The sequence below is a fragment of the Pholcus phalangioides genome, unplaced genomic scaffold, assembly GCF_987345545.1.
Source record: "Pholcus phalangioides strain wild (caught in Gottingen) unplaced genomic scaffold, Ppha-v1.0 ptg000004l_1, whole genome shotgun sequence".
Taxonomy (NCBI): domain Eukaryota; kingdom Metazoa; phylum Arthropoda; class Arachnida; order Araneae; family Pholcidae; genus Pholcus; species Pholcus phalangioides.
Window position 1 is genome coordinate 21,907,020 of NW_028301597.1, and position 21,268 is coordinate 21,928,287.

Genomic DNA, 21,268 nt, shown 5'->3' on the forward strand with positions numbered 1-21,268 from the left:
AGAATTGACTACATAAGTTAAGGACCTACTGCACACAACACAGGACATATTTTGCAGAAAGAAAACAAACATACATACATACATACATACATAAAGAAACTGGCTATAATATACATATGAAAATTAAAAACAAGATAAAATGATATAGAATACACCCCTCAGTTGCGTTTTAGTGCTTCACAATTTGTATTATTGGTGAATTCCAGTATGTTAAAGCATATGCTAAAGCAATAATTTTATTTTCAAAAATAAAGAAAATCTTAGAGTCAAGTCCTTTAACAGAAAATCGATAGTGACAAATACTAGATGCATGAAAATCCAGATTTCCCACTTTAACCAAAAGAATGCTGTATGATACACACTTCAATCATCATACTCAGCTGTATACTTGGTAATGCTACAAAATTTTATTAGACTGACATTTAACATGTTATAAAAATAATGTACGCATCAGATATCTATCATAAAGAAGGAACATGATTGCTTCTTCATACTCATTCTCTTCACAAACATATATATCAAGTAATAGTAATAAAAAAAATTGACTCTGTTGAGTGATAAAACTTAATATCAAGTAACAAAATAAAATAGCTGGAATATTCATGCTGGAAAATGAAACCATCAGAAATGGCCAAAAAAAGATTCATATATCCAGTTACCTTTATCTCACCTATAATAACAATGCATACACGTATTCAACCAGAGAATTTTAGTTATTATAAACTTCAATTAAATTACTTCAATTAATTGATCAACCATAAGAAATCAGTCACAGTAATTTTTATATTAAGGTGATTCATTTCGTATAATAGTAACTGAAAAAAATAATCAGCAAAAGTATATTTTAGTCATGATTGTACTATAGTGTCATGGATTGCAAGCAAGCTTAACAAATGTGATTAATTAAATTCCCCCACTCGCCTATAAGGCTACTTCAGAAGACAAACTTTTTACTCATTTTAGAAAAAATACTTCTATATCAAGATGATTTTCAATAACAATTTCACAAAAATGTTCATCTAAATTTCAACTCGTAAGTATTCATTTAACTTATCAACATTCTACTTGAACTGACGTTTGTTCAAAAAATCATGGAGAGAAAACATTATAAACATGTCAAATCAGTAATTTGAAAATAGGAAGGAAAAATATCACATAAAACTACCCACTAACAAAAGTATAGAAATATTTGTGTATGTTGTCATGCGAAATCTTAAAAAAAAAAGGAAAGAGTGTAAAAAAAATTGATAACTTCATATCTTTCTTTTCCTTGGTATAATTAATGTGCACCTAATATCTCAACTGCTTTCATGAAAATACATACTATAATCAAAACAAATTTAATCACTGATTAGATTATGAAACTACATTGCTCTTTGAAAGTGAATAAATATGTCTACTCACTTTTGTTTGTTTTTTTCCAATTATAAAGCTCTCTTGGATATACAAATTTGCTTCATAAAATTACTGAATATAATTTGTCATATTCACAGGAATGACAACTATTCATATACATTCCTTGTTTTTACCTATAATTCTGATATTTTTTCTACAATTTTCAGTGTTCAAATTTTCACTTTTTTAAACTTGATGTCTTCATTGTAAATAAAGATAATCTATTATCATTTTTGTGCCAATATTTTTTTTAAGTACTGACATCACTTATGACCATTTTTTCTTAGTTTGGCTATTCAACATGATTACTGGACATTTTATAATTTTATATGATGTTAGTATCTTCATATTTGAGATTTAAAAAAATTAGAAATAAAGATTGTCATGAAATTTAGAATCAGAATAAAAAACAATTATTAATAATTAAATAAAAATTATTCAATTAAAAAAAAAAACACTAAAAGGTTTGACTAGATCTAAAAATTTTATATTGATGTGTGTATACATATATGGTTTTCTTTTTTGTAATCCAGAAAAAATATATCAACAAGTAGAATTTCAGAAAATCATTTACGTGAGTTTCAAATATTGTTTTTGTCTCTATGCCACATATACACATAATAGGTATTCCGCTACAAAGAAAACACAAATGTAAGGAGATATATGAATCTAAGTAACGAAGAAAATTTCTTTGAAATAAAACAAAGATCTCAAAAAATCTGAAATAAAATTACTGCCTGTTCTTAAGGATTTTTGTACGGGAAAAATATACACTTAGTTACCAATATTATTATTTTCAACACAAGAAAAATATGTGGTCTTTTCACAAATATGTGCACACATAGTTGTATTTTCAGAAATGCAATTTTGAACAAAGAAAAATTTGTTTCATAATATTAGAATTAAGAAACACCACCCACACGACCATATTCGACTTCAAAAACAGTCATTCCGATAATAAATGGCTATTTGTCAATATAGAATTAGTACTGAAAATGAAACCAATGGAAAATAAGACAAAGTTACACCAATGAAAGAAATGGTTGTCATATATCTTGATCATCTGTATCACCTCCTTCAAGTAAAATTCTAGTTTCTGACTTTTTTCTGCGACTGAAAATATAAATTCATTTATATAATTTAATGCACAAAATTTGCAACATAGTTTCATTCAACTAATATAAAAAAGAAGAAAAATTATTTATCATTTGTAATTTTTCAAATGTTGATGAAGGTAGTGCTTAAAACACGTGAAAGATTGCAGGAAACTGCTTACTTAGGATGTTTTCGTTCCTTCTTCTTTCTATTGATAACTCCATCTGATTCATCCATCATTGTCAATAAAAGAGATTGATCACTGCAATCCATAGGTGCTACTGAAATATCGCGAACAGCTCTGAACTTACCACAATTGTTCAGGTGTTCATTTTCCAATCGGAAGAAGTTCCACACAAATCTCCTAAAAAATGTCATGTTTGAGTACACCAGACTCGTATTCACCTCATCAAATAGTAAAAAAAGTATCTAAAACTATTTTCATTCAAATTAGACTGATAAAATTAATGTGCTTCCATTCAATAAAACAAAATAAAATTGAAAAATATTTTTTTTTTAATGTTAAACATCAACTCTTTTTAAATTATAATTTTTGTATGAAAAATTTTATGTTGATCAAACAGAGAGAAACATGTTCTATATATTTATTTAACATGTGTTTCTTAGCAATAATTTTTCCTATAACAAATCGAAAACAATAACTTTAGAATGTTTCAACTGGAAAGACAAGACAGACAGATTCTTGTGATGTGGCTTTTAAAAAAACAGTTTCAAATTTATTTGAAACTGAGAAAATTTTGTAAGAAAAAGGCTGGTTTGAACCATTTCCCATTGTTGTGTTATATTGATATGCATTATTATTTTTTTGTTCGTGCGTGGTTTGTTTGTTTGTGTGTGTGTGTGTTTGTTTCCCCCCCCCCTTTACATTTTGACATGGTGTTAATTTCAAGTCAAATCAATTGAAATTTTTACTGTTAATAAAAAATGGTGAAAAATACACTAAATAATTTTCTCATCACATGATAAATCAAGATGGTTTGCTTTGGTGATGTATTAAACAAAATAAATTATCTCTATTATTTAAAGAAAAAAGATTAACATCAAACATCATAATTTCAAATGGGAAGATTTATCTTTCTCATTTTACACTGAGCTTAGATATGTTGATTTTCTGAGAGAAAAAAACAGCAGAATTTACAACAAAATCTCAAAATGCATTTCAAATAAAAAACTGACCTGAAAACTTCAAGAGGCGCAAGAACAGAAGCCATTAAATCTGAATGTATTATACCCATTTCAGTCAATGAAACTGACAGGGTCCATCCGAATCTCAAAATTAGGTCCTCTGCTACAGCAAAATAGTAATAATTCTGGAGGAGGGGTAAAGAAAATGAAGATTGAATAAAATGAAAATAAATAGCAGTAAATAAACCAAAAAAAATGGGTACACATTTATATTGTTCTCAAACATTATAGCACAACAAAATTTATTTCATATATCTTTTCACTAGTGATTGGTGATTTTTAAATGCTGCACCTCATACAGTATATCCCACAATGGACTGACAGTTTTCAAAATGGGATAACAAGAAAACAGTGACAGATATTAAAGTCGTTCTTGCAGACTATAAATGTGCAAAGTCAGGAATTTTGGATGTATTTTTCATGTTACAAGAGGCTATATAGTTATTAAAATAAAAAAAAATTGACCTTTTATACAGACACTCTGTGCCCAAAACCCCAATTTGGAAGTTGTTGTCCTGTCTCTCCTGATGCCAACAAAAAAAAATTTCACGTTTCTAATTGCAATTTTCATTGAGATATTTCAAATCAGAAATCGGATGAAAGTTAGGAAAGAAGCATTGTTAGTTAGTTTTTGCTGAGTACTTTCCTCCGATTTTGGAATTCAAATATCTCTGTGAATATGAAAGTGAAATTCTTTTTGTTGGCATCGGGAGATACAGGGCAACAACTTCCTAATTGTGTTTTTGGGCACAGGGTGTCTGTATAAAAGGTTAATTTTTTTATTCCAATAACTATGCATCACCTTGCAACATGAACGCGTACCTGAAATTTTCAATATCTGTCACTGTTTTCTTGCTATCCCATTTTGAAAACCGTCAGTCAATTGTGGGACAATGTGGGTTTTAAATATTGGCATTAAAAAAAATTACATAATTGCATATAGAAGAATGAAATGAAAAATATCTCATGAGAATGTATAACATAAGCATGAAAATAAGTTTTAATAAAATTAAAGTTGAGTTTATACTGCCAGTGGTCTATCCAGCCAAAATTTAGATCTGTTTTCCAGACCTTTCACAAAATTCTGGATCTGAAAAACAGACCCTTCACAAAATACAAATTAATGAAACCACAAATTTGGTATTTCATTTCTTTTGTGATTAACTAGATTATTTCGCTTCACACAAAATTACTTACTTTTCACAAAATTAATGATCCTTTTCACAAAAATAAAGAAAGTTTTCATAAAAACAGGACCCAACATAAAAGTCTGGACAGACCCTTGACAGTTAATAAACATAAATCTAAAGGAATTTGTATGTTACAGTCACAACTTCATTAACACAATACTGATGGAATCTCAGAGACAATTTCATGTTAACAGAATTTTGTTTACCCTGTTAGTGTAGGATTAATTTAGATTTATATATCAGGGGAAATTTCCTTAGGTATTGGTTTATATTAATAAGATTTAATTCTTGTTATTCTAACCTCAGTGTAGCAAACTGAGGCAAAGTAGCAACTGGACAAGTCTGGAACTAGTGATAAATTGAGTTTTGTCTGTTTGATTTGTATAGTGTTTTAGAGAATTTTTTCCCCCTCCACAACATCGATTGGAAATTAAAACAAAATTTTAAAAAATAAAACATAAATAGCAATAACAAAATGGAACAATGTATATGAAAAAATTTCAATAATCATAAAATAAACTTACAGCAGATGAATATACTATTTCCTCACGAAGGAACTTGTTGTCGCCTGTAGCAGAATCAAACAGACCCCAATCCATTTTGATATCCCACACATAAGTATAAATGGAACTAACCAGTGCTGATAATAGCCACAAGTAGAAAAATGCATTTTCCCAGGTTGATCCGTTTTCATCTGAAGAGAGAAAAATTGTACTTCATAAGATTGAAGAACAAAAACTAAGAGAGAAAAAGTCAATATAAATCACCAGAATATAATCAAATGAGGCAAATTAAAATAAGTACTGTATTTGTCAGTATCACACTTTTTTTACATTACAAAATTGCTTCAGAAAAACAGGAGATGCATATTATATGCCAGTGTTAAATGTTTGATTGGGTGTACAAAATAGGTTAAAAGAAGTATAATGCATCTGGTATAGGAATATGGGAATTTATTTTTGAATAAATTATTTTATTATACAGTGAAACCTGTCTTAAACGGAATCAAAATATAGTCCGTTTAATGATTAGTGCTTTGATTTGCATCTTTATAAAATGGAAATCTGTCTAAAACAGAATATTATTTCAGTCCCTTGACGTTCGGTCTTGTACAGGTTTCAGTGTATAAAGATTTTTTCACAACCTGCAATTTTAATGAAAATCTTCGAAAAAATAACTTGTAACATACCGAACCATATTATCAATGTAAAACATTATGTGAACTTAAATATGAATTTATATGCATACATAATATTCAAAAGTAATTACAGATTATAATTTCTGCCGACCTCAACACAGATTATATATTTCAAAAATACCTTCAAAAACTTTTTTTCTTCATTGTAACCTCAAATATTCCACCCACCACCTCTGAAATATATGCTTCCAAACTTATATCCTTCCTGTCCTCCCCTATGCCTGCGAAATTTGAGATCCCTATATACAAAGCAATATAGATAAGCTGGAAGTCTATCCAAAATAAATCTACCTGCTTTATTTTAAACTGCTGGTCTTCCTCTGTTTCCATAACACAGCTCAAATGCCAACTTAATATCCTCCCACTTATGTCCTGTAGATATATCGCTCATCTATCATTGCTTTTTAAAATTATCCATGGCTATTTTAACATTGACACTAACCACATTCTAATCAAATACTCACATTTTTCCAATAGATCAATCACTCCCGAAAATTGAAACTTTTTTGCATAAAAAGATTGCATCAAATTTAGTTTCCCCCCCCCCCATACAATTATTGATTGGAACACAACCTTCCATCAAATTCTGTAGACTGAACTTCAATCTCTGATTTTGTATGTAGCATCAATGGCCTATGTGAAATACCATCACCGCACCCTATTGTATAGGCCTTGGCCAAACAATATTGTATAAATAAATATGCAGTGAAACTTGTTCAACAGGGATCAAATATGCTGAAAATTTGCCAGATGTGTCATAACAAAATTACAAAAAAATTGGTCATTACAAGATTTTTCTCTTTCTGCCGCAGTAACTAAAGACTCAGCATCATTATTAGTAATCTATGTATGTGTCAGTAGTTATCAGTAACCTGTAATGCACATTGATCTAAGTTCCTGGCAATGGGTCCTAGAGGCATACTTCTAATGAGAAAAAGTATCCAAATAATGTGTGGGCCTCACAACATCATTCATATTGCAAGGGATAGTATAGTTATTGAAATAAAAAAAATAACTTTTTATATGGAAACCCTATGCTCAAAAACCCAATTAGAAAGTTGCTGCCCTGTCTTCCTGAGGCCAACAAAAGAAGTTCTGTGGAATATTTGTTGAGATATTTTAATTTTACAAAATGGAGAAAAATTTAGAAAACAGCATAAATGAGGAGAAAAACAATTTTCCATTAGTTAAATGTTGCTTTTTCCTAATTTGTCTCCATTTTTTGAATTCAGATATCTCTGCAAATATCGCACTTAAAAATTTAGAATTTCTTTTGTTGGTCTGAGAAGAGACAGGGCAACTACTTTTTAATTGGGTTTTTGAGCGCAGGGTGTTCACATAAAAAGTTAATTTTTTTATTTCAATAACTATACAACCCCTTGTAATGTGAATGGTGTAGCTGAGGTCCGCAAGTTATTTGATACTTTTACTAATTCAAAGTATGCCTCTAGGATTGCCAGTAAAATTGTGATGCCAACTGTTAGCTATGCACCCTGTATAACTTGTTCTCATTGGATAAGTTCCCATTCACACACAACAAGCCTATGTTTTACTATGTGCTTGCTGGTAGGTATCCCAATTAACGACAACAACTCTTTGTTTGTTTCAGAGCATGTGACTGATATTGCTATTTATATTAAAATGTTTTATTTGCATTATCCTTTTTTTTACCCTGAAGTTTCAACACCCTTTTTTTCCTTACTATAGTTTTTGAATCATCAAGAAGGTAGTTACATATATATATTTGGAATACAATATTACTTCAGTACATTTATCTTATGGGTGATTTTTGAGGCTCTATGCAGCCTCTTTAAGGTCCTGCGTAAGCAATACAATTTGAGATAGATTTTTTTTAATGATTTTTCAGGCTTTCTATACGTGTCAATAACTATGAAAAAACCATCAACTCTGAAAGAAACGTGAATTTTAGGCATAAAATACTAGTAATAGCTTGCAGTTTTTTTAAATTAGGTGATTATTACTCATTTCTAAATCATTAGGTTCAAATTGTTTCTAAATCTGCACTCTAAGTTTAAAAATAATTTTTTGAAACCTAAAATCTTACATAAAAAAGTAATTTTTGAAAATGATTTTGAAAGAGTTGTGAAATCTTAATTTTAGAAAATTAAGAATGGTTTTTAAACTGCTCACCTCTTGAATACACATACAAAGATGAAAAAATTACATTGAAAAATGTAGTCGAGTATTTTCCTGCATTTACCAAGTGTGGGAAAGCTTCTTTGGTATCCCTATATCGTCTGAGGCACTGGGCAAACCGGAACCAAGCTGGCAAACAAGCAACTACTGGCCTTACTATGAAGGTATCATCTACACAACGACCAGAATCTGCAAAGTGTACATTAAAAATATTTCAAAATCTAGCACATATCAGATTTTATAATTATTGTAAAATGACTTATTACAAGGAGCCAATAAATTACAGAATTTTTGGAACACACATTTCAAGAATTTCTCGTTAATGATCAGAAAATACATAAATCAGCTGATCAGCAATTACATAAGATTTTTAGCAATAAAATGTATACAGTGAAAATCTTATGTAACCATACTACTCAATGAGTTAATATATTTCATCTGCATAGTGATAACTCCTTTAAAATGATTCATTTTTCTACTCTGGTCCCTCAAGTACCATATATAGGCATTTTGCAGTGTATTGTAATAAACATTTAAAGAAATATTTTTATCCAGGTTCTATGGGGGAAAAAAAGAAATGAAACTAAAAAAATCAATTCAAACAACGTCCCTCAAAACCAATGAATAAGAAGTTAAGAAATTTGAGTATGTGTTAAAGAAATAAGCATAATGCTTTGAAACACCCTGTATTGCAATATACAAAAAATCTTCTGCAAGTTGGTTCTTGAAATCTCTCCTATATATATATATATATATATATGAGTCCCCACACCATCAGCATCGCAACAAGCACTCGCCCCCGAAGACGATCATGTGGACAAGTACTGGATATACTGACTGAAGGACAAGTGAATGGGGGGCCCTCCAGCCAATGAGGGGCCTCAAGCCTTGTGCTTCCGAGAAAGTATACTGTTAAAATACTCAGTTTCGCTCAGTGGAGAGCAGTTAGAGAACAATTCTAGGTGCTTGAAGAAAAGGTAGCCCTTTTTCATGATCTTCAAGGTCTCGTCTGCCTGGTTGCCGGACTAGGAGTGGCAAAAGCAAAGATGATATCCAGGATATCTTAGAATTGATTGTCAACTCACCGACAGTATATTAGTCTGCAGACCACCTACAAATTTTCCATAATAGCGGGTCATTGGTGCTCTTGCGTCAGGACTTGCGCTTCATCCCAGCTATAACAACACACGGACAGTATGTTAATCTATCTACCCCCCACTTGTTTACAATAGAGAAGGGGTCATCATCACCTTCCATATCAACATCATGTGCCACAGTGCGTGTGCAGAGCGTACAGCCTGAAGAGGTTCCAACAAACCATCATGGACCAAATGAGATAATTTTTGTTTAATGCTTTCTTTTTGGGGGTCCCATTAAAATCAGCTAGCAAATGTAATGTTATGTTCATTATTTATATGAACATTTAATTAATTAAGATGAAAACTAAATCATAACTATTAAATTCCCAATCGGCAAATATTGATTGTTCAACAATGACATTTTTTGATAAAATGATGCGCTAGACCTGTCATGTTAACAAATAGCACTAATACGTGATCCTCTGATTTAAGTTAATGGTTCATTTTTGTAACAGCAACAGGAAATTATGACAAATTAAATTTTCTCTTTTTGTAATCTTCATGATGTGACTCATGGTCCACCAATGTGTTAGAGTTCTTAATTAACTCATTTCTCTTTCAGCCCCCCTTCTCACAGCCACCTAAGGCGAATCTGGGTGCCGATGGACTCTCAACAACATATTGCACAGATTTCTCTCTCTCATCAGAGTACAACTGCACTTTTATACCACAATCTTCACACTGAGCAAAATTTTTTATAAAACTTATATGCATATATATTTATTTACTTATATGTGTGTATATAAGTTTGAAAATTGAAATTTCTTGTGAAAAAATTTAAGTCAAAATTATTTACTCACCTGAATTCTCATTCCAATCAATTCCAGTGGTATAGAAACATATTAAATATTGGAAGTCCACAAGTACTGGTGTAAGACTGTTCAGCTGATCGGCCAGCCAAAAGTCTGCAAAGCCGACATAAAAAAATGGTGCAGATATAATACGCCCCTGTGGAAATGACGCAAAAACAAAGAGAATAATTGAAATTTTCATATCTACATATCATACATTTTTTTTTAATTGTTAATTCAGTTTACTGTTATTTTTTATAACTGATTTCCTGCTGTGAAAGAAAATAAGACAAAAAATTTTTTTGAAGCAAGTTTCCTTTGAAACAGTAGCTTATCTAAAATACTCTTGAACACTGTGTCACAAATTTTTCATTAATATTTAATCAACTTAATGTTTTAATGAACTTCATCATTAACTGTTTGTTAAATATAAATATTACTTGCACTAATTAACTTACAAATAACAAAACAAGGCATGAAGATTTTTGCCTATAAAATTTATTCTGCTATGCAAACACACTTTGAATAAAGTCTGAAATAATTTGAATAATCAATACCATAGTGAAATTTACATTTACAGACCTGCCAACCTGCAGAGGGTAAAAATCCAGTAACTTTCTTAAGAAAATCTGCCAAATGTACTTTTGAATGTTTAAAATTTTTTATGGGCATAATAAGAATCAAAATAAGAAGTTATGCATAAGGTGACCATATAACCCATATTTTACGAAACATAGCCAGCCATATTTTCTGTTACCGACCGTTTTATTTGATGTCCGACTATTCTAAGAAATGTTCAGTTTTTTCAATAATGCTTCCTTGAATTTCAGATATTTACTGCTCATTTTCATTGAGTTAATATTCCCCCTACTCCATGAAATCATTCTATTTTCACTGAGATTTTTAGGAGCTTTCAATTTTCTATCCATCAGAAATTTTAACATACATAAGAATCATCTCTATTATTTAAAAACAAAAGATTAACGTCCAGCATCATAATCTCAAATGATGAAAGATTTAACTTTCTAATTTTACTTTGAGCTTAGATATGTTGATTTTCTGTGAGAGGAAGAAAACAACGGCAGACTTTACAAGAAAATCTAAAATGCAGTCGAATAAAAAAAACTGACCTCAAAACTTCAAGAGCAGCAAGAACAGAAGCCATTAAATTAAGTATTCTGAGCACAACTGGCAATGTCTGGTATTTTCAAATATTCAATTTTCTGTAATTTCCGCTATGAAATATGATCAGCATTGATACATAGAGAAAATATGGTAATTTAATCATCTACCAGTCGTTTTATGATTAAACATATATAAAAAAATGCTGTCAACATAAATGGGCCGCCATGTTTGTTTACATTCATATATTTAGATAGCTTTGACCACCTTTCATACAGGCTACCACTGGAGTCTAAGTGGTGCGATGTCAAAAGTTTCTTCATGTAATGCAGATGGGGTTGCTTTCAAAAATAAAAATAAAACAGCGGCAGTTAAAAAAGCAAACTCAAATTTTTTTTCTTCTGTTTTTATTCTTTTTATGTTGATGGCAATTATCAAAAACCAGCAATATGAACTCGTAATTCGGAAACCCTGTGGATGTCGTGAAATGTGGCACTACTGGACTAAACCTGGAAAGTTGGCAGCTTTGCATTTAAATTTCAGTGCTCAATTTAAACATTTTTTTGCCATTGTAGCTAATGATTGTACTTTACTCACCAGCACTCTAAGTAGCCAGAAGCGAGCATTGTGCCTGAGAGTTTTGGTCGGATTAAATAGGAAGAGCAACATCATCACAACAAGTGACAAGGGATTGGCATATGGTGGCACAGATAAGGCATTGCTGTACAAAAAAGCCAGCACACTCAGAGCCCACATCACTCCGAATACAGCAGCCATCTATTCATACATACATTCATAAACCATTATTTCAAACAATAAAAAATATAAAGTAAAATTTCCAAAAATGTGCTAATGTGTACAAAAGATAATATTCTTATGTTACAATCTTTCATAAGTTGATGTCACGCAACTTATTTTATTTTTTAAACATACAAATTTTGCCTTAGTATTTCATTGTATACTCATTTCTTTGAAACTTATTATGCAGAGATTCAAAATTTGGGATCAAATTCAAGAGATTTCATTTAACCACGCAACTTGCAGCAGTCCAATCTTATTTAACTTGTTAAAAAAAATAGACATTTTGACTGATGAAATTTATTTTGACAATAAATAACCAGCTATAAAAGGATGCTCTTGATAATCATATACTGTATTAGAACAAGTATGAAATTGAACTAATAACAAAAGTTCACACACACACACACAACAAAAATAATTAATTTATACACTTCTCTCTCTCACAGCCATACAATTTTTAAGTAAAATGTTTGCACTCTGGTATTGCGTTACCATGTGACTGTCATTTTTCAAATAGCTTTAATAATATGCAAGAAACACAACATGCAGTACAGTAGGCTCTCCATAACTACCCGTGTGCTAGTCCAGCACGTCCAGTAATATGGCATCTTCAAGTGGATTCATTTAAGTGTAAAAAAAGAAAACATGCTTATGTGCAGAAGTGTATAATATTTAAATGGGCTTTTTTCAGCTACCTTCCAGTAATACAATGATGCCAACAATCCCAACAACCCCTGGTATATGTGCCAGATTGTTCAGGGTATACTGTGTTTGGTTTTTACATTCTCTATTAACCGACTGGCATCTTGAATGTAAATCAAGCTTCACTTTTCCCTTTAACAAGTATACATATGTGCATATACAAGCATAGTTTTGTACTTCCAAGAGGTCTTGTAAAAAATGTTTGACCAAACAAAGTGAAGCATGCAATGAAAATGGTGGATATGAACAGGATAAAAATAAGGAAAAAAAAACAGATGAACCAGAAACATCCAGAACCATGTCTAAAAGTCTTTTATTTCAGAGATTGAGCATTTTTTAAGAAATTTCAAACACAGTGAACAGTTTTATCAGCCATATGGATTTTTAGTCAGTCAAAACAAGTTAGCAATTGAAACAGACGGCCTAATTTTTTTTCTAGGCCAATTTATTATTTCTATTTTATACAATTAATGCCCTTCCACAAATAAAAAAAGGAATTACAGATGTTATATTACCTCCATTAGATGCTGCTCAGACAGGTGATTTCGAGGGTCTAATTCAAAAATTAACACATGGTTTACTCCAGATGTTCTCCATCCATAAACATTGACCCCGATGAGGAAAAGAAAAAGAACTAGAAGCAAACTACCTCTATACAAACGAACTGCTATCCGCCAGTCATCTGGAGTGTAATGAAAAATACCTGGAAAGAAAAATTGCAAAAAAAATTTTAAACAAATGCTTGATGCTCCAACATTAACATAAAGAAAGCAAAATTTATAACTTCAATAAGCTTTGGAAAAAAATTGTCTTAAAAATCTTTTGGGGGGGGGGGGGGAATTAAAAGTATTTTTAAGCAACTCTAATTATTTAAATAAATTTTTTTTATGTTTTATGATTATGTTTCATCAATTTACTTCAATTTAAAATGCAACTTTTCAAAGTTTAGTAACTTAACGTTTCTCTGGAAATGGTTGCCTCTCCCTGCTCCGGAAGAAATTGGTGCTGTATTTGTCCTTAGCTTCAGGTAATATTTTTTGTGGTGAACCCTCAAACGATTGTTACAATTCTATATCTGCACTTTTTAGCCAATAATAAGACAAAATACATGGCTTAAAACAACCTGCATTCTTGAAAATTTCAAACAAGAATATGTAGCGTCTCAGAGATGCTGAATACTCTTCAAAATCACTTTTTGTTGTAGGAACACTCCAGGATTAAGAAACATGAATAATAAATTCAATTGAATTTAGTCAACAGTTCCCAACTGGGCGTGCCTGGACCCCTAGGAATGCAGGACCCAATTTTTTAATTATAAAAATTAAAGTTAAGTTGAAAAATAAATAAATCATACACATAAATGACTGCAAATGAAAAGTTTTAATTAAATTGACATGCAAAAACACTGTCACAACATTGACAGATTGCACTAGTATTATTATAATTTGATAAAAATTTTACTTGTATGTACTTTTGCACTCCATTAGATGATATTGATCTGGATAGAATGTCCTCCATTTTTCTAGAATATTCTTGCTAATAGATGGCTGTAATTTCAGCTATAAATGGAGTTTCATGGCATTTACAATGATTTCGAAGTGATCCACGACTAAAAGTATTTGGGAACTGTTGGACTAAGTCAATTATTAAATAAGGACATCAAGTTCTGTCTAAACCGTTCAAATTCATTATTGAGAAAAATTATCCCATTAAGGTATAACTTCATTTCAATTTATCTGAGCTAAATAAATTTATATTGTATCGAATGAGTTTGTAAATTAAAAGGTAGAACAAATCAAATTTAAATTAAATTGAAAAAAAAAATTAATTCTTATTTTATCTTGCAAGTTCCTTCTGCTTCATTTGCTTGCTTTGGTGCCAAAAATCTATCTTCTTGAATATGAAAAGCAACAACACAGCAATACAGTGACGCATACTCATTGTTGCCAGAGAATTCATTCCCAGCTTGTGTAGGAAAGTGTTTGTGCTAATGGTACTTCAACTTCCTTTGCTAGGTCTGAATGTGTGCAACAGGGATCTTCGTCCAAAAGATAATACTGCTCCTCATTGCTCACTCTCTTTGGCTGTCTTAGACATTGTCAATCATGAGAGTCTACTCTCACAGTGGAATTATTTCTTGCAAGTGCTGTAGGAAACTACATTACAAACCATTGCTATACAAACCATTTTATGATCTGCAGCAAAACATTTTTCAGTTTGAAAGGCTCGGAATATTTACAAGCATAACATTTATAATGTATGTACCATAAAAGTATTGTGTATTGTACTTATTGTGGTGAAAGGATTATCAATTTATTCTTATTTCTTTCCCTGCTGCTAATTTTTTACAAGCTATATTCTTGTGTGGTGAAGCTTTTCAAATCCTTCCTCCTATCCTTGAACCTCACATTTCTATCATTAAAGTACTGGCAAACAGTGATACACTTTTGAACACAGTTATCCCTTACTTTAATATAAGACAAGAAATTGTTTGTGGACTTCATAGACACCCAGTAAGACAAAAAAAAAATCACCCTGTATCTGCAGGTAACTGTTATCCCTGCTACTGTTATGTGTAATGTAAAGCATTTCTTCCGATTGCTTTTATCATGGGATTTATAAAAATCCAATCCAGTTTCACAGACACTAATTAATTTTTGATCATTGGTTAATTCAATGACTTGTAAAGAAATGTTTCGACTGAGGATGAGAAGGACTTCTTGAAAAGCTTTATCAAGGTACTTGGTATGAAAAAACAGCAGCAATAAAAGGAGAAAAGGATACTGTGAACATCCATTCATAAAAACTAAACTATCACAAATAAAGGAAAAAGTACTTCAAAAGGAAAAATCTATTCATATTCACCTGAAATTACGACAGCACACACAAGAACGGCAAAGGCACCAGAGAAAAGACCAACTTTGAAAGTAATCCATGGAGAATGCTACAAAAAAAAAAATTAAGAAATTTGGGTAACAAATTCATTGCTGCAACAAATGAATTATTTTAAATATCACTTATGAATGATAAATTACACTTGTTCACAGCTTTAAAAAATCCTAAAAAGATGCATGCTTTTATCATATAATTGACAGACACATAATGTAATCAAATAAAATTAAACTACAGTGAAACCTTGCTACAACCATACTCGATATAACAATAATCGCTCTACAACTATATTTTTTCTTGGTCTGTAGAGTATCGCTATACTGAGGTTTCACTGTATATGTAATTTTATACTTATTACAATTATGAACTTAAACAAAAGCAAATAGATACTAGAAGTTTTCAACCACAAATGTTATCATCACCACATGTTATCATGTTCCCACGTAATGTCAATTTATATATAATTCTTTATAATCCATAGCAGTAAGTTCTAACATTTTGTGTCCTGAAATATCAGAATAAATTTTTAATTTAATCCATGTCGATAATAAATACACAAGTCAATAGTTTTCTTTTCTCCATCATAATTTCTCATAACCACTTCAGAAAAGAAATTGCTAAAGCAGTTCAGGAATTTCACATTGCTTAGGATAAACAGCTTTTTGATTCCTAGATATTTTCATTCTAAGCACCTTGACTATTTCAACAACATTGAAAATTAAGCAGGAATGTTAAAAAAATGTTTCTATCACTTTTTTTAATACTTCTTTTGAATTAGTTCTTACCCTTGGTAACCAGATTTTTATGGACCTGAAATCCTGCACACTTTTTGAAACGGTTGGTTATTTAGCATCAATGATTGGTATGGTGTTTTATGACAGAGTAAGGTATTTCAACTTGAAATCCTTTGGGAATTCAGAGGAACACAATAGACCATAAAATGAACCTGGAGAACATTGATGTAATGTAATTATAGAGAAAATCAATTTGTGTATCATGTAAAAAATTATATATACATTTAGCATTGACATAATAAACATTATTTTTTCAATTTGCTCAGTCAATATTTTTTAAAGGTTTGAGATTATATAATCAGATTGTATCAAATTAAAAAATATATATTAATTTGCATAGGCATCTTTTATATAAAAAAAAATACAACTAATTCACAGATCATCATTAGTTTCAAGTGAGTATATAAATTTCAATTGTACTCTCCATACAAAGTTTGTTGTTGATGCTATGAAAAAATTAGCTTTAACAAGAACATATAAACAATACTTACTTGGTCATTGATTGGAGGAACCCTCAATCTCTTCATTGCACGTTGCCTATCTCCTTTTTCTAGCTCCCTTGTAAATATTCTCTGAAATAACAAAACAAATATGGTTACAAAGATGTGACCCATGAATAATAATACAAAGCTGTGATTTATAAGATATTAGGATTTCCAAGAAAACAAAAAGTTGCCAATGTGAATCAAAGAACATATATTTTATTCATTATCCATAAAAAGCATCATTTTCTCCATTAAATATTTACATAATCACGCTAATGGACACTGTACACAACATATATAGTGTATTTTCTTGTGTACACACTAAAAAAAAATCTTAATTTTTAAGGTATATTACATACTATTGCACACCATATGCATCTGCACTTTTTTTTATAAATGAATATTGCACAAAATTATTTTCAAAGCTGTACAGATATTGCATGTAAATGCAAGTATACACTACTACTTAACCATACATTCACCTATACAGATTCCTCTATGGAATTTCTAACAAATTGGTACATGCTTGAATGTGTGTTCTGAATTTATGTGTGGCCCTAACGTATTTATGTTGCCAGAATTGTGCTTCTTCATGTTCTTGTTGGTGCTGAAATCTGCCCTCCATATTTTTTTTATATCTTTTCTACGAAAACCGTTACAAACAATCCCTTCCATTCCATAAGATCTCTCTCTCTCTCTCTGAATGAAAGTTGCATCTGCAGATTACCATATTTTAACACGTATAAGGGAACACATGGCTAGAAATAGAGGGGGGGGGGCAAGTATCCTAGGTGCCAAAATGTATGGAAAATTTGGAAAATTTTAGGTGGATATATAAAATGTGTTATAAAATTATCAAATTTCAAATTGGTGGGAGCAGCAAAATAATATAAAAATCCTAATCATAGACCCGAAGGGATCCCCTGATTTTTTGGACTTAAAATTTGTAAATAGTTTTCTCTCATCAAAGATATTTTTTATTTTAAGATAAACAGTCTGACCCCAATATAACAAAACCTGATTCAAAATATTCCTTGATTTAACAAATTTTTTTCTGAAATTCTGACAAAAACACAGCTCAATCCCTTATATATTTAAGGAATAAAAATCTTAGATATAACCAATTATTTTCAAACTGTCCTAATTTTTTTTTTCTCATCACTCAAAACCATAATCTGAAGATTTGAATTCCCAGGATTTGAACTTCAGCTCTTCTCCAAAGATAAACAAAACAAGGGGAGAGCAAGACTATGTTCCTTTTTAAATGACAGAGGCAACAAAGCCATTTAAAGTGTTCGTAGAAAGGTTTCAGTGGCCAATTGGTGCACACTAATATCATAAAACATTGTGCTTTCTGCATGTTTCGATTTCAATAAGGAATTACTTGTAATAAAGAAGTTACTTCAAGTAAGTTTATGTCATAATGTTGTTTTTATTTTTTTTCAATATAAGTTTGTGCTCTGTCTTGACAAGCAAAGAATGGTGGGCCATCTGAACAAAAAGTGTTTTTTACTTAGTTTAAAAAAAATGATAATTTTGACAGTATTTGATAAAAATGTTGGATGTACAAAACTAACTTCTATAAGGGAATTTTTTATACATGCTAACTTAATTCTTAAAGGTTTTTTTTCAGTTTTTGGCAGAAATAAGTTGTAATAGCAACCCAATGTAAGTAGCTTTAAAATTTTCCGTTTTGAATGTGCTTATGCTCGTAATTAATTTTACACCAATTAATCAATTGTCTCGATTTAACAAATAAAATAAAATGGTCAGTTTCTTACAATTCATTAAATTGGTGTTCGACTGTATATAAAAAATATATTTTTTATTCATCACAGAAATCATTAAATTCATCACTCTCATTTGATACATCATAATCAGCTGCATCTAGTTCTTGCATGGCTTGCAATGTTCCAAGTTATAAGATTTGAGTTTCGAGGAAGTCAATAATTTGTTTATATCTATAATACTATCCATGTATAAGAACCAGGGCTGTCTTAAGAGTCTCATGGGCCCCCGGGCCAATTGATTTTTCTGAGGCCCTAGCAAACAAGTTCTCGAAAATTTCAACCAGATCTCATTTTTGTGAGGCCCCTCTTCGCTTGAGGCACCCGGGCCATGCCTTAAGACGGCACTGATAAGGTTTCCCCCCCCCTTTTTGGCAAAAAAAATGATCCTTATACATGTTAAAATACAGTATATTTTGCCACACATTACATGCAAAAAAATACAGTACACACACAGATATTTTATACTTACTTCTGTTTCTTGGATCAACTTATCAATATCCTTATTCATATAGAATGGAGCAACATCTACAAATGTCTGTCTCCATTTTGCACCCGCATCAGTTTTTATGAGCTAGTAACAAAAAATATGCAGATGTTTAAATTCAACATGTCTCATTAAGTTTAATGTGATTATTAACATCAAAAAGGGGAGAGAATTGTCCAAGAGATGAGCACATTTATGTGATATTTGACATTTTATTTGGTGAACTTTAGAAATGGTACTGCAAATATTTTGTTGGGCTAGTGATAGAAGATAACACAAAGTTTATGATGAAGACAGGGTTCCCATTAGATTTGTAAAGTAGAAAATTTTAATTTTTTTTTTTTTTTTTTAGAATATGGGCATTGCTGCTGTAGAAATTAAAAACACTGTCAGAGGGGTAACTCCCGCAAACAAGATAGAAAAGGATGCATGACATTCAAATGGGATTAATTCAAAACTTTGAAAATTATTTTAGAATAATTTTTCAATACCGCTTCTCCATTTTTTTTTTTTTTTTCTCAAGTCCAAATCATTATTCTATGTTTAAAATATATTTGTTTAGGCTTGAAATGTCATTTGAATTTTTTTTAATAAATTAATTATATTTTTCAGAGTTATTTGACTTTAATTTTACTGTAATGTTTCTTGAGGTTAGAAATCTCCTTTCTGACGATTTGTGCCTCTTCCTAAAAATGCATTATTCACTATGACTTAAAAACACTGTCAGGGGGGATAAGACAAGACCCCCAAAGTGTAGGTTTTTTTTTGTTTTTTTACTTTCTGCTTTGGGGCAATTTCTACTTTTACATATGAGTGCATTTCTCGAAATTTTAAATTTAAAAAAATGATTGCACACTAGGTCCAACAATGACAAAAAATTGTGTTGCTCTAACAAGGGAAGGGTCCCAAGTTGTTATCCTCAAAAAATTAAGAAAAAAGTACATTCATATCACCCAGAAACATTTTTTTTTTAAAATTAATGGCAGACTGTAATTATTAAAGCCACAAAAAATTATCAGAAATGACAACAGTTACCTATACATCACTTTACGTGCTTCTTGGTGATACCATAAAAAATTTTACACACACACTACATAGCTCTTTTTTTTCTTTTCTTCTTCTTTTTCTGTGCTGTACCTGATCATGTGTTGTTTGAATGATATCACTCTAGAATTTTAGGATTTTTAAATTCATTCTTCACCCCTATTGGCATTCAAAATATATTTACTTTTATTTTATTTATTTTTATTTTATTTATTTTTATTTTATTTATTTTTATTTTATTTATTTTTATTTTATTTATTTTTATTTTATTTATTTTTATTTTATTTATTTTTATTTTATTTATTTTTATTTTATTTATTTTTATTTCATTTATTTTTATTTATTTATTTTATTTATTTTTTTTTTTGTGACCCATAATCCCACTCGATTTTTTTTATATTTCTGTGCATATTTAAATGAATGGAATCAATGATAATTTTTAAAAATTTCTTGAAGATGTTGCCTGGGACCCCTTCCTCGTAAGTTAAGGGCATAGCTATCACAGCAAAGTGAGTGAAATTTTGACAATTCTCAGCCCATCTGATGATTGCTATTCATTTGCATGACTATAAATTTATATTTTGATATACATGAAAAGGTATTTACTTTATCATGTTTCTTCAAAATTTTTCTAAAACCAGTGAAGTTTAAATTTTGGTAATTTTGTAACAGAATTAAACTCAGGTAAAATTCGCTGAAAGCAAGCTTTAAATCATGAATTTTCCTAGTCTGAACTCGAACATTCTTTGCAGCCTGACGGTTGAAACCTTTCAAAATTGCCATCCTACAAAAATGAGAAGATACAAAAATAATCATGAGTTAATGATATACTAGAAAAAAAATTTCAGTAATTACATAAATTAAGTATTTTTTAATCCTGATGGGAAAGCTTTTTCTAGGAATGGAATCAGGCACTTCTTTTTTCCTTTGCTCTCTTTTGCAGATACATGGCCTGTCTTTGTTCTTTTATCTTTGACAAAAGG

The 21,268-nt window shown here is 30.5% G+C and overlaps 1 protein-coding gene across 1 annotated transcript in view; it reads right to left on the minus strand.

The window, feature by feature from the left end:
• Positions 1-1,919: 1,919 nt before the first annotated feature.
• The window catches only part of LOC149086753 (solute carrier family 53 member 1), a 29,014-nt gene continuing 9,665 nt past the window's right edge, over positions 1,920-21,268 (minus strand). The window contains exons 5-16 of the mRNA XM_089231115.1: positions 20,892-21,069; positions 19,227-19,328; positions 16,974-17,054; positions 15,662-15,740; positions 13,312-13,499; positions 11,891-12,070; positions 10,181-10,328; positions 8,236-8,430; positions 5,411-5,580; positions 3,688-3,821; positions 2,672-2,854; positions 1,920-2,508 (exon numbers count right to left, since the gene is read on the minus strand). Of these exons, the coding sequence (XP_089087241.1) occupies positions 2,442-2,508; positions 2,672-2,854; positions 3,688-3,821; positions 5,411-5,580; positions 8,236-8,430; positions 10,181-10,328; positions 11,891-12,070; positions 13,312-13,499; positions 15,662-15,740; positions 16,974-17,054; positions 19,227-19,328; positions 20,892-21,069 (1,705 nt within the window). The 3' untranslated portion in view covers positions 1,920-2,441. The remainder of the gene's footprint in view (positions 2,509-2,671; positions 2,855-3,687; positions 3,822-5,410; positions 5,581-8,235; positions 8,431-10,180; positions 10,329-11,890; positions 12,071-13,311; positions 13,500-15,661; positions 15,741-16,973; positions 17,055-19,226; positions 19,329-20,891; positions 21,070-21,268) is intronic.